Source organism: Lithobates pipiens, unplaced genomic scaffold (genome assembly GCF_037356315.1).
Source record: "Lithobates pipiens isolate NorthernLeopardFrog02 unplaced genomic scaffold, aLitPip1_a1.2 Scaffold_16, whole genome shotgun sequence".
NCBI lineage: Eukaryota > Metazoa > Chordata > Amphibia > Anura > Ranidae > Lithobates > Lithobates pipiens.
In genome coordinates this window covers 616,161,980-616,176,604 of record NW_027507748.1, presented here as the reverse complement: position 1 = coordinate 616,176,604, position 14,625 = coordinate 616,161,980, and the positions used below count along the sequence as shown (strand labels likewise).

The 14,625-nt window shown below is 40.0% G+C and overlaps 1 protein-coding gene across 1 annotated transcript in view; it reads right to left on the bottom strand.

Annotated features, from left to right (window-relative positions):
• The window catches only part of MTUS2 (microtubule associated scaffold protein 2), a 1,194,608-nt gene that overhangs the window by 768,195 nt on the left and 411,788 nt on the right, over window positions 1-14,625 (bottom strand). Inside the window, exon 5 of the mRNA XM_077484081.1 lies at window positions 6,626-6,866. Coding sequence (XP_077340207.1) covers window positions 6,626-6,866 — 241 coding nt within the window. The remainder of the gene's footprint in view (window positions 1-6,625; window positions 6,867-14,625) is intronic.

Sequence of the window (14,625 nt, the reverse complement as noted above, 5' to 3'; positions counted from 1 at the left end):
CAATGATCCATCCTTTAAATGTAAACCATTTTAGAACATATAGTTCTCATTTGGGATTTGTATACGTGCATCTTTAATCCCATCCTTGCCAAATCTGTCACACACAACTGCAGTTTGCTGACAGCTCATTAGTTAATTGTTGATTTACTCATACTCATACCATCATACTGAATATGAAGGGGACCTGTGCATTTTGTCATGAAGCACGTAGCTTGAGTTAATATTGTAAGTTAAAGCAGAAGTAAACGAAAAATACAAAATGTAATATTTTGCTATGTACTAATTCTTAGATGTGGTGGCTGCATACAGTTTATTTTTAAAGGAAATTGAAACAAACAAAAAATAAAACAAATACAGCCACCAAATGTAAGGATTGGTAAATGGCAAAATACAACATTTTTGTTTTTTGTGTTTAATACCACTTTACCTTCAAAGTAATTCTGATTTGATTTACACAACTTGACAAGCGTGGTGTTCCCTATTTTCATTATGGCATTTCAGATGAAGAGTTGTGTATTCTCTCTCCACAGGCCATCTGCAAATTCAGCCAGGATCCTTACTGAACAACTGATGAGAAAATAAGATTACCCCGTTGGGACACTTGAGGACTGTAGTTGAGAAACACTGATTTAAAAATTATACAATTCTCAGATTTAATCTTTTGAAAAAGAACAATACGTGCATCTTAGAAGAGGGAAATGTGTCTCATGCAACAGATCCGTAAAATATTAGTACAGACCCTCAATATGTTGGTTATTTATGTGCAACACAGAAACAATGCAGTTTGCAATAGTTTAAGGAAAAGCACGATCAATATTAAGAAAAAGAAAGAAGGTGGAGAAGGATTACAATTCAAATGAAGTTAACCTTTTCAATTCATAAGTGTATAAACATAGCAGTACATTTGTAGCCCACTTTAGCCCACTTTATCAATTGTTTCACATGTTTCAGGCCATGATACAGTGTCACACTAATGTTTAACTATCACAAAGAGACAGAAACTGCGTGTGTGTTATCCAAACAAGAGTATATCGTGGCAAGGCCACAACGAATCCCTGAACAATGGGGCGGTCTTATTCACACAACAGCTGGATCCAAAGAGAAGGACATCTTATTAAAATGAAACTAGTCTATGTTTACAAGACCTTCAGAAGCCAACAAATGTTAATTTACTCAGCTGAAGAAGACAAAAATTGTAGTTTCCTCCATTGTGGGCAGAAATATTAACAAGCCAAGAAGATATACAAGATACCGTATGTATGTGTATACTGCAGCAGGGAGGCCCAGCTGCGCAAAACCATGTACCTGTACATGATTTTGTGCAGACGATCTGGGGCACGCGAGTGTCCAATCACAGTGGGAGCTAATGTAAACAAGGCAGACCGCTGTCCTGTCAGGGAGTAAAAGAGGATAAATAAATATATGCGCTGCACTTTCCAAAGTCATACACTATACCAGTGTAAAAAGAAACACATAAAAAACCTCCAACAGTGAAAGAACCGTCTTTCCTAACAGTGGAAAGTGACAATAGGGCAATAAATTAACGCATATATTAAAAAAAATATATAAATATTACATACATATTAAAAATAAAAGATGTGTATATAAAAGCATAAAAAATGATGATAATAGATATAAAGTGCTATTGTGCAAAGAGGTACAATTCTAATTTTTATGATCCTGTATAGATTATCAGTGACCTACTAATGCATAAAAAGTGCTCCTGTGCATGTGCATAGCATCCAGTATTATATATCAATATTGCATTGCTGGGTTGTTCAAAGAAGTGCTCATGCACAAGTGTATGGTATCCAAAAAGAGTCTAGATGCAATAAAGTTCATGCGATTATAAAATCCAGAACATGCCGTGGTGTTCCTCACTCTGGTGCTCCCCTTAGGTATTTAATGCTCACCTCAGAGTGTGCAACCTTGCAACTAAGCGCAGTTAAAACACGCATATGAACCACCTCTGGGCTCTTGTAGTTGCAACGGAATCCTGGACTTGTCCGTATGGTACCTTGGTAAGTGTATAATATAAAGACTTGATAGTGTAATAGGATTTTAACGGTTTAATAAACAGAAAGCAAAAAAGGCCCCCAGCTTGGGTACTCACATAGATTAGGTGCGCCAGTGCACCGCTCTATATCAGGTAAAATAATGGTAAATACTGGACTGGTATCCGGTTGGTATGTTGTTCTTCTCTGTCAGATCACCTGTGCAAATATGCTGTCCTGTCCCCTTCCCGTACGCATCTCGATACAGGGGTTTCCGTATCTTCTTAAGGGAGAAATCAATTTCTGGTATAGTATGGTATGGTATAGTGTATGACTTTGGAAAGTACAGCGAATATATTTATTTATTCACATTTGCATGATATATGAGGCATGTTCAATGCTTGCAGCAGATTTTTGATAATTAAGGCATTTTGGATTAGTGGAGGCTCACAGGACTCTTTATATTTTAGGGAGTAAAGAGAGATCTTTTGTTTCTACTAAGCAGAAACACAGATCTCTCTTTCCATCTAGTGCATTCAAACCCCCCAGCAGTTAGAAAGCACTCATAGGGAAGGCACTGAACCCCTTCCCTGCCAGTGTAATTTATACAGTGTCAGTGCATTTTTTTTAGCACTGATCACTGTATTGGTGTCGCTGGTCCCCAAAAAGTGTCACTTAGTGTCAGATTTGTCCACTGCAATGTCGCAGTCCCGCTAAAAATCACTGATCGCTGCCATTACTAGTGAAAACAAGTCCATAAAAAATAACCCATAGTTTGTAGACGGTATAACTTAAGAATATTATCATATTTTTGTTTGTTTATAATAATTTCATAAGAAATATGTGTGCTTCATAATTTATACATACTCAATTAGTGAAATGGGAAGAGTCTAAAGAATATGCAAAACATTGTAATTATTATTTTAACGTGGGTAATTGTATATATAATTCCGTCTCTGTAGAAAAGGTTCATGTTTAGATGGTAATATACTAAAAATAAACATCACTAATAAACCCCAGCGAAAGATGTCTATATACCCTCTGAATAACATACAGAACAGGAGAAATGAGTAAATAGCACCAACTACACTCTCTGGGAGGGTTCCTAAACTGTATTTTTTTTGGTAGATAAATTAGCAAGCTCGGGGAGACAAAGGATCATCACTTATCATTATACACGTCCTTTATACACGTCCTTTATCTTAAAAAATACACCATTTTGAAAGACAGACTCCATCCTAAGCTCACATTGGACACCACCTTGAGGGTTTGGTCAGCAGCTTTTTTAGGGCAATCCATCCTGAGAAATCCACTCCATCTGCTTCTGCTTCCCAAGAACAAACCTTACGCTCCATGCCTGCAAAACTCTTTGTAAATTATGCAAATGCTTGTGTCAAATACTTTTGCAAAATCCAGATACACTAAATCACAGGTCTTCCTTAACTAGATGGTAGCTCACTTCCTCTTAGATTGTCAGCAGATTGGTCTGGCAAGAATGACCTTTTCGTAAACCCATGCTGATTACTACTAATGATACTTTTTTCTTCAGGACATTTTTGGATATAGTCCCTTATCATCCCCTCCAATAATTTACCCACTATTGATGTTAGGCTGACTGGTCTGTAGTTTTCAGGCATTTGTCTCTGCCCTTTTTTTGAATATTGGTACCACATTGGCTTTTCTCCAACCAGCTGTTACAATTCCTGTCAGTATGCTGTCCGCAAAGATAAGGAACAATGGTCTGGCTATAACCTGAGTTCTCTGAGGACTCTCGGGTGTAAGCCATCCGGTCCTGGTGATTTATTTGTATTAAGTTTATCTACTCTTTCCTTGACTTTTTCGGCTTCTGTAAGCCACAAGGATACATCCTGTGATATGTCACCAATAGTACTGTTGCATTCGGTATACCCCTCCTGCGTAAAAACTGAGGAGAAGAAGTCATTTAGTACTGTTGCCTTCTCTGTGTCATCTGTAACCATCCTCCCATCCTCATCTTCTATGTGGGCAATGTGCTCTAATCTTGCCTTTTATTGTTAATACAGTGGTGTGAAAAAGTGTTTGCCCCCTTCCTCATTTCCTGTTCCTTTGCATGTTTGTCACACTTAAGTGTTTCGGAACATCAAACCAATTTAAACAATAGTCAAGGACAACACAAGTAAACACAAAATGCAATTTGTAAATGAAGGTGTTTATTATTAAAGGTGAAAAAAAATCCAAACCATCATGGCCCTGTGTGAAAAAGTGATTGCCCCCTAAACCTAATAACTGGTTGGGCCACCCTTAGCAGCAACAACTGCAACCAAGCATTTGCGATAACGTGCAATGAGGCTTTTACAGCGTCCTGGAGGAATTTTGGCCCACTCATCTTTGCAGAATTGTCCTAATTCAGTTACATTAGAGGGTTTTCGAGCATGAACGGCCTTTTTAAGGTCATACCACAACATCTCAATAGGATTCAGGTCAGGACTTTGGCTAGGCCACTCCAAAGTCTTCATTTTGTTTTTCTTCAGCCATTAGGTGGTGGACTTGCTGGTGTGTTTAGGATCATTGTCCTGCTGCAGAACCCAAGTTCGTTTCAGCTTGAGTACACGAACAGATGGTCGGACATTCTCCTTCAGGATCTCTTGGTAGACAGCAGAATTCATAGTTCCTTTTATCACGGCAAGTCTTCCAGGTCCTGAAGCAGCAAAACAGCCCCAGACCATCACACTACCACCACCATATTTTACTGTTGGTATAATGTTCTTTTTATGAAATGCAGTGTTCCTTCTACGCCAGATATACTTGGACACACACTTTCCAAAGAGTTCCACTTTTGTCTCATCGGTCCACAGAATTTTGTCCCAAAAGTCTTGGGGATCATCAAGATGTGTTGTGGAGAAATTGAGACGAGCTTTGATGTTCTTTTTGCTCAGCAGTGGTTTTCTCCTTGGAACTCTGCCATGCAGGCCATTTTTGCCCAGTCTTTTCCTGATGGTGGAGGCATGAACGCTGACCTTAACTGAGGCAAGTGAGGCCTGCAGTTCCTTGGACGTTGTTGTGGGGTCTTTTGTGACCTCTTGGATGAGTCGTCGCTGCGCTCTTGAGGTAATTTTGGGCGGCCGGCCACTCCTGGGAAGGTTCACCACTGTTACATGTCTTCGCCATTTGTGGATAATGGCTCTCACTGTGGTTCGCTGGATTCCCAAAGCTTTGGAAATGGCTTTATAACCCTTTCCAGGCTGATAGATCTCAATTACTTTCTTTCTCAATTGTTCCTGAATTTCTTTGGGTCTCGGCATGATGTGTAGCTTTTAAGGATCTTCTGGTGGACCTTACTGTGTCAAGCAGCTCCTATTTAAGTGATGCCTTGATTGTGTGGCAATAATCAGGCCTGGGTGTGGCTAGAGAAATTGAACTCAGGTGTGGACAACCACATTTATAGTATGTTTTAACAAGGGGGGCAATCACTTTTTCACACAGGGCCATGATGGTTTGGATTTTTTTTCACCTTTAATAATAAACACCTTCATTTACAAATTGCATTTTGTGTTTACTTGTGTTGTCCTTGACTATTGTTTAAATTGGTTTGATGTTCCGAAACACTTAAGTGTGACAAACATGCAAAGGAACAGGAAATGAGGAAGGGGGCAAACACTTTTTCACACCACTGTATATCTAAAAAGTGTCTTTAGATTTTTTTTTTACTCTCCTTTGCTATGTGTCGCTCGTAATTTTTTTAGCCTCCCTGATTGTGGTTTCACACTTCTTATTGCATTCCTTGTAGTGTTGGAATGCTGACGATGACCCATCCCCTTTATGTTTTTTAAGGGCCATATTTTTCCCTTTAATGAGGCTTTTCCTATTACGGTTTAGCCACACAGGTTTAATATTCACTCCTCTATATTTATTGCCCAATGGAATGCACTGTGTGATACCTTTGTTTAATATGCTCCTAAAGCATTCCCATTTTTCTTCTGCGTTCAATGTTTCTAGGATTTGGTCCCAATTGATGTTATGTAATAATGACTACAGTTCAGAAAAATTGGCTTGTTTGAAATGTAGTGTTTTTGTGCTACCCTCTTGCCTCCTTTTTCTATGATTTACGCTAAAAGTGATCATCCTATGATAGCTAGATCACAAGTTGTCCCATATTGCCACATCTGAGATCAGACTTGAGAGGGTAAATCAATCTATCAGGAACAAATACTGCAATAAAATCTTGATGGGGTCCAAATCTTTCCCTACTCTATTTAAAACCAAATAAAAATTATTTTAGGCTTGCAGCTCCTTTTAGATATCAGTTACAAATCTGTGGTTTGTTTTTGAATGACCTATGCCTGACTAATTCTGCTGTTACACCACATTTGCCTTATGTCTTGCAAACTATGTACTTGTCCACTATAAAAAATGTATCTTCTTGTAAAAAAATTGCCAGCATAAAAATAAATGCAAAAATGGGGCCATGCATACAATTTCATTATAAGACATTTACGCAAAATCTGTCAATTTCAAAAGCATCTATGGATGTTTTAAAACATAATTGGCTAAATAGGGGTTGCTGCGGATATCCTTACAGTATATGTGACTGTATCACTAACACCTATGACCCATAAGAACTTTTATGAGTTTGTTAGCAATAAGGACTGTACCTGTTGCCTCTTGGTTGCCGCTTGTTGCAGCTGCTGTTACCAGTTCTTGATGAGGTATAGAACCACTTGAGGACCTTTGACTTGCAATCAGTATTCTGCTCTTTGCTGATGGGAGTCTAGACATGGCACCTAATCCAAGCTGTGGCTTCAGAATCATGGTGGATCTGTAGAAGGTAGGTGGCACCTCATAATGAGTAAATGTTGAAGAGCAGAAGTCATCCTTTCTCTGTCTGTCACCTGTCTACACAATGAAAACAGAGGAGACAATTTTATACATTCATCTTCTGCGTGCTAGCACTTGAAAGTAAATTACATTTTTCCCTGAAGCAAGATATATCACACCAGGTAACTGGCATCTACAGGGCAACATCATGACAAATCGACAATATTCTTCTTTGTAAACTATTGCATAGAGGTATATCATATCCCTTGGTCTGTGAAGAATTGCACTCTGGTACTTGGTTATTACAGCCTAACTTAAAGTCTCTCAAAATAAAGTTTCATTCAGGTTTAAAAAAGTGTATGCATACAGTCTGTGCGTATGAGTAAATACCATCAAACATTTTTTTAAGAGAAATTACCCAATCCCCAGAATAGAATCATTAAAAGAATAAATAAAGGAAGATTTGTGGGTAAAATAGGACAAGAAAACCTCCTGTGCCTCACTAGGTACTATGGGACACATAGTCCTTAGAAAGCAAAAGTAAGCCAAAAAAATTAGCAGAGGGGAAGCCATACAAATGCAAGGAATCTACAAAGTTGTGGGAAAATCACAACAGGAAAGGAGTTTTTCAGGTAAGCTTGTATTGAACTGTAAACATAACTTTTGTTCGTATTTATTTTGCCATTATTATATCTATAATCAATTAAAACACAAATACCCTATATTGTCAAAGTATTGGGACACCTGCCTTTACACACACATACAGTTTAATGGCATCCCAGTCTTAGTCTGTAGGGTTCAATATTGAGGTGGCCCACCGTTTGCAGCTATAACAGCTTCAACTCTTCTGGGAAGGCTGTCCACATGGTTTAGCGGTGTGTCTATAGGAATGTTTGACCATTCTTTCAGAAGTGCATTTGTGAGGTCAGGCACTGAGGCTGGACGAGAAGGCCTGGCTCGCAGTCTCCGCTCTACTTTATCCCAAAGGTGTTCTATCGGGTTGAGGTCAGGTCTTTATGAGCCTTGCTTTGTGCACTGGTCCAAATCATTTGGTGAAGGGGGGATTATAATGTGGGGTTGTTTTTAAGAGGTTGGGCTTGGCCCCATAGTTCTACTGAGGGGGACTCTTAAGGCATCAGCATACCAAGATATTTTGAAGATGGCCCCATCCTGTTCCAACATGACTACGCACCAGTGCACAAAGCAAGGTCCATAAAGACATGGATGAGCGAGTTTGAGGCGGAGGAACTTGACTGGTCCTAACCTCAACCAGATAGAACACCTTTGGAATGAATTAGAGTGAAGACTACGACCCAGGCCTTCTCATCCAACATCAGTGCCTGACATCACAAATGCGCTTCTGGAAGAATGGTCAAACATTCCCACACACTCCTAAACATTGTGGACAGCCTTCCCAAAAAATGTCAAACCTGTTATAGCTGCAAAGTGCAGGCCAACTCAATATTGAACCCTGCAGACTAAAACTGGAATGACATTAAAGTTCATATGCATGTAAAGGCAGACAACCCTTTACTTTTAACAATATAGAGTAGATACAGTGCCTTAAAAAAGTATTCATACCCCTTGAAATTTTCCACATTTTATCATACTACAACCAAAAATGTACCGTATATACTCGAGTATAGGCCGACCCGAATATAAGCCGAGGCCCCCAATTTACCCCCAAAAAAACTGGCAAACTTATTGACTCGTGTATAAGCCGAGGGTAAGACATGCCTGTCCATCCCTGTGTGTGTGTCCGTCCATCCCTGTGTGTCCGTCCATCCCTGTGTGTCCGTCCATCCCTGTGTGTCCGTCCATCCATCCCTGTGTGTGTGTGTGTCCATCCATCCATCCATCCCTGTGTGTGTGTGTCTCCATCCATCCATCCATCCATCCCTGTGTGTGTGTGTCTCCATCCACCCATCCATCCATCCCTGTGTGTGTGTGTATCCATCCGTGTGTGTGTGTGTGTGTGTGTGTGTGTGTGTGTGTGTGTGTGTGTGTGTGTGTGTGTGTGTGTGTGTCCAGCCTACCTGTGTCCCGAGCCTTTGTCCCGAGCCTCCGTCCCGTGCCTTGCCTCCTTGCCTCCGTGCCTCGCCGCCGTGCCTTACCTCCGTCCCGTCCCGTCCCGTCCCGTGCCGTGCCTTGCCTTGCCTTGCCTCCGTCCCGTGCCCTCTTCGTCGGCGCCTCGGCGGCCATTGTAAAATTCAAAAGCTGCGCCGCCGCCTTCGCCTGTGATAGGCGGAACACTGAATTTCCCAGCAGCCTGTGTTCCGCCTATCACGTACATCGTATCATCCTCGTCCGTAGTACGAGGATGATACGATGTCCGTGATAGGCGGAACACAGGCTGCTGGGAAATTCAGTGTTCCGCCTATCACAGGCGAAGGCGGAGCCGGAGGCGCGGCTTTTGAATTATAGAATGGCCGCTGTCTGTCTGCTCGACACGCTGATCGAGCGGGCAGACAGCGATGACTCGAGTATAAGCCGAGGGGGGCACTTTCAGCCTCAAAAAAGAGGCTGAAAATCTCGGCTTATACTCGAGTATATACGGTAAATGTATTTTATTTAGCTGCTATATAGTGATTAATTAGTCACTTTTTAAATTTGAAGCTTATGTTCATATTGTTGAATTTATATAATTATTTTAAATACTGTTAATGATGATCCCCACTTTGATCTGATGTCGGAATTTGGCATATTTTGTTTATACTAAATACTGACGCTCCTATTAGGTCTAACATTTTTCCCATTTAAGGGAATTAGGTTTACCACTTCCCTATGATGATGCAGTACGTGAATGGGTATGTTGACATCTGGCCTTGCATTCATAGCGAGGTTTGGTTTTCACTCCCATAACCATTTGCCTCCCGCTGATAGGTTCGTGAACGGAAGTAATGGCATTCAAGCCTCGCTTTCATAGTGAGGCATGGATTGGGGATTCCTAGCAGTGTATATACATACTTTCCATTGCCATTGTTGGCCAGATCATGTTTGTAGTGGACATGGTATCTTTGCCCACGGGTTATCCTCATTATGGATGGTTCACTTATTGTCTATCAGTCATGTATTTGGAACAAGTACCTTACCAGTCATCTTCCGAGTTCCTTGACAGGAAGTGATGTCAGGTGGAGCTCTTTTCTGGAGGCATATTCATTTTGGGGTCAATATATCTATTTAAGCGATGTAGTTGCATGGGGTCCATACCCCAGATGACAACTGGTTAGTCAAAACGCGTCGAGTAGACCTTCCTATACACATCGCTCTTGTACCTGTACCTGAATTTTATCTGTTAAGTCTACTTACGATCTTCCAAATGTGAGTGTTAATTTTTACAGTTTATTAAATACCACTTATTTAAACGGCATTACGCTATGCAAGCTTTTCTTCATTGTATCACGCATGCTACAGAGTATCAAGCCTCTGTTCTCCACGTGGAGTTTTGGGTTCATTCTTTCCATATCCCATTGATGCTTTAATCAGTGTGGATCCAGGATCAGCAGTATCCATTGGGTTTATTAAACCAACAAGCCTTTATGACTTGGGTGGTATACACCTCTCCAAGTCATCGTGATCTGGTAAGCCTCCTCCTACACATGGTGGTGGTGTTTCTGGCATTTCCCTCATCTTCAGGGCTACACTTGTGGTTGGACTCCCTGGATCGCATATTTATATATTTGGACTTTTTTGGTGCATATATGCTTTATTCACCACCAGTGGTGAAATTTATATTATATTAGTGTTTTGAGATATTAATATTTAGAGGTTACACATTGTGAAATGTAAGCACATTTTCACTTGTCTACACAATTAGCGCTGCACTTAATTTTTTTCGACAGTATTGCTTTTTTGTCTTTAGCTGTGCTGGCTGCTAGTTTGTGTATTTTTTCACAGCGCAGTATATTTTTCCCAATTTTTACTTTGTGTGACCCTAAAAATACAGCCAGCGCTATAATGGAATACAGGAATACATGTATTCATGTGTTAGAATGGCCCAGTCAAAAATAAAAAATCCATAACTATATCCCATAGGTTGTCCCATAACTTTTGTGCAAAACAATCAATATAGGCTTATTGGGATTTTTTTTTACCAAAAACATGTAGCAGAATACATATTGGCCTAAATTGATGAAAAAACAAAACAAAAAAACAAGAAGTGGTGATTAAATTACACCAAAAGGAAGCTCTATTTGTGGGGAAAAGGGAACACCAACATTATTCGGGTACAGCATCGCACAACTGCGCAATTGTCCGTTAAACTAACGAAGTGCCATAAAAATAGCCTGGTCATTAAGGGGGTAAAACCTTGCAAAACTGTGATTAACCCCTTTGACCACATAGAAGCACATATTTGTGGGGCACATGTAGAGTGGGTTATGAATGACGGGTGAAAGCGGTGATCTTTGATCTGTCCCTCGTCATTCAGGTAGATTTTCCCCTCTCTAATGTTTTTTTTTTTTTTTAGATATGTATTATAGCAGAGTAAAAAATATTGTTTTTTTTTTTCAAATTTTGTTTTTAGCGCAAAAAAAAAAAAACTGCAGAGGTGATCAAATACCTTTAAAATAAATCTCTATTTGTGGGAAAAAAAAGGACATCAATTTTGTTTGGGTACAACGTCACGTGACCGCTCAATTGCCAGTTAAAGCAGCAAAGTGCCTTATTGCAAAAAATGGCATGGTCTTTAAGGGGATGAATGCTTCAGGGGCAGAAGTGGTTAAAATATATTGAAGAACTGGTCTGAATGAGAATTAATGAAGTAAAAGTGTGTGGAGACAAGTTTATCTTATTTGTGTTGCCCACTAAAACAAGGCCCAACTGGATGGAGGCACTGCCAGAGAAATTTGTATAGAAAAGTCCCATTCTGCCACTTTAGTACAGAACTCTGTGTTACGTTTACACAGGTGCAAAAAATATTAGTAGCCTTCCAGAGATAAAAAAACAAAACTCTGCTAACTACAGGGCTACAAACTTAGAAGTAATAAAACCCAAATAGGATTGAATCAAATGTGTGCATAATCACTTTAAATATAATTGTAGTGGGATAACAAATTGCCTCTACATCATAGGTCTAAATGATGCAAATAACTATATCATAAGCTGTACATTACCAATTTATTTTCTTATTTTATATTTTATGCATAAATGAATAATATAATGCCTCTCATTCAGAGCAGCTATAAATTGTTCACTGAAATATTTTTACAAATTCCAAGATTAACATCTGAATATGCAAAAAATATCTTATCCATTATCTGAAGACCCTGCAGGTTGGTAATAACAAGAATCCATTATGCAAAGATGCTGAACAATTGTCTTTATTCAGAAATAATATCTGCAAGTAGAAAAGCAAAGGAAGTACATTGTTGCAAGCACAATTTTCCAGGGTCAAAGGGACACAGGCCTTTATTTTAGCTCAGTCTAATTTTGTTACATTTTCTTAAGCTACAGGAGAACAATTTACAAACATAGTTCAAGAAACAACACAAGAAAGATTACACTGAGATTCAAAAGTAAGGGCCGGTTCACACAGCGAGGCGCGGCGAGGCGTCTCCGACTTGCCTCGCCGCGACCTGCGGGGACCTCAGCGGCGACTTGCAGAGGACTTCTGTATAGAAGTCAATGCAAGTCGCCCCCGAAGTCGCCCCGAAGTAGTACAGGAACCTTTTTTCTGAGTCGGAGCGACTCGAGTCGCTCCTCTCAGAACGGTTCCATTGTACAGAACGGGGGCGACTTGCGGGAGCGAGGCGAGGCGAGCCGTGTCGCCTCGCATCGCCTCGCTGTGTGAACCGGCCCTAAATGTAGAGTGCAAGAAAAACTGACATCACATCATTTTGGTGGCAGAGAACAATAAAATGGCATACTATGGGAAACTCAGAGCCACCTAATAGCCACATACAGTATACAGTAGTTGAGTGCCCCATGGTCCTGGGAAAATGACTCTTAGCATAACAAAGAATGTAGAGAGGGAGGCCAAGGAGCAAAGGGGGCAAAGGAGTGACCTAGAAGGTAGAGGAAAGGGTAAACAGAACAGGTTGGGCCTGACCATAGAAGAAAAGAAAAATTGGGGAGGAGATAAGAGGAGGATTCTGTGGGGAGTAGCTGGGAAGAATTGGATAAGTGAAATCATGCTAGTTTTAAATGCAGTCCATTGTTAGAAAAGTTTTAAATGTTTATTGTGTGACTATTAGAAAAACAATATTCCTGAGACTGATTTTTAAAATGACTTCTGAGCACATTGTTTTATTAACTTGCTGTATTGTTTTGTCTTAACTAACTCCATAGTAAGTTGTAGGATGACTAGGTTTAACTATATATGATAGCATAAGATTGTAAAGGAAACTGAATAGCCAAAATAAACTACCGGTCTGTACCAGACACGCTATCTATGTTTCCTCAGCCAATAGAAGCATAGAGGTGGTATTCTTGTAGGGTATGAGAGGGGGGGAGACACATTCTTTTGTGAGACTCTTACTGCAGCTTTTGTCCTGTAAGCATGTCTCCCTTTTGTGGGCCACATTAGAAATAAATTGTCTTCTTCTCAATACATCTGGAGTTTTGACTGATCACTCGAAAAGATTCCTAACATTTTTGGTCCTTCGCAGCCGTAAACAACATGTTGGTTTTCAGATCAGACGGCCCCGACAAAACTTCGGTGAGTATTGGACTTTGGAGTTCACTGAAAATAACAGTCCCCCCATTCAATGTTATTGGTGAAACAGGGACGGGGGCCTAAGATCTGAATTCCACTGTCTGTTTCCAAACTTAGTGTGATCCAGTCCAGGTGTTTGAGAGGTAAGATAATTTAAATTATTCTTAATTCTTTCTAAGAGTCTTTTCTTCTCTTTCTCTTTGATTCTGGTTTAATGTGTTGTAATTGCCGACATTGGTATTGATTGTATAATATCTACATGATCCAGTGCTCGTAGACAGAGACACTTGTGGACGTTGTCTAAGGTAAAAAATTACGTTGCCCGCTGTCCGGACAGATAACAAAAAGATTTGAGGTATACCGAACGTCAGAGGTTGATTGCCTGACGCTGTCGGAGGTTGAATGCCCGACTATTTAAGCGCTGTTTAGTTAAGTGATCTAAAAAGATCGCAAGGCTAACTTTCTTTTGTGTGTGTTTACTTTATCTTTGCTCATGTTTAACCTTTTTTGATTCTCTCTATAGTGTGGGGAGTGCTGATATTTTTACTCTTGTATTCCTATTGTTACCGTGGATCGGGTACAACAGTCTTTGTTTGTTTACATGTTTTGTGCTGCGTATTCCTAATGTGCCTTTAGAAGGAGATAAGAAATCATCCTTCACGTTCTCATGATCTGTGTGTCTGTAAAAAAAAAAAGGGAACGCACTGAACTCACTCTCCCCCTCCCCCTCCCCCTATGTAAGCAGTGAGATCTGTGCTTCAAATTCCTGTCTGAACGTATCTGTAAAAGTTAACCCTTGACCAGCTATGACAATACAGAAGGGTTATATTGTAAATATTGAAACTTAGCATAAAAGAAAAAAGGTACACTGATAACACCAGGTTGCTTTATTATTTTAGCATGCCATGGTGTTACAGGAAGCAAGTGGCAGAAATTGTTGATGGTTTGGGGGTAGATGGGAAACATGAAGGGATTACACTGTGGAGTGAATAGAATGTTGTAGAATTATTATCAGGTGGCTTGATGAATGTGAGAAAAGAAAAGCCTGAGAATGTTTTCATTACTATGATGGTCAAGAAGCTGTTTCTCAGAAACAAGAAAATGCAGATTGCCTGACAGAGGTTAATTTGTGCATCTGTGAAATATTAGGACTTTTGGTGGGAAAGAAAGTCTGAATAATAG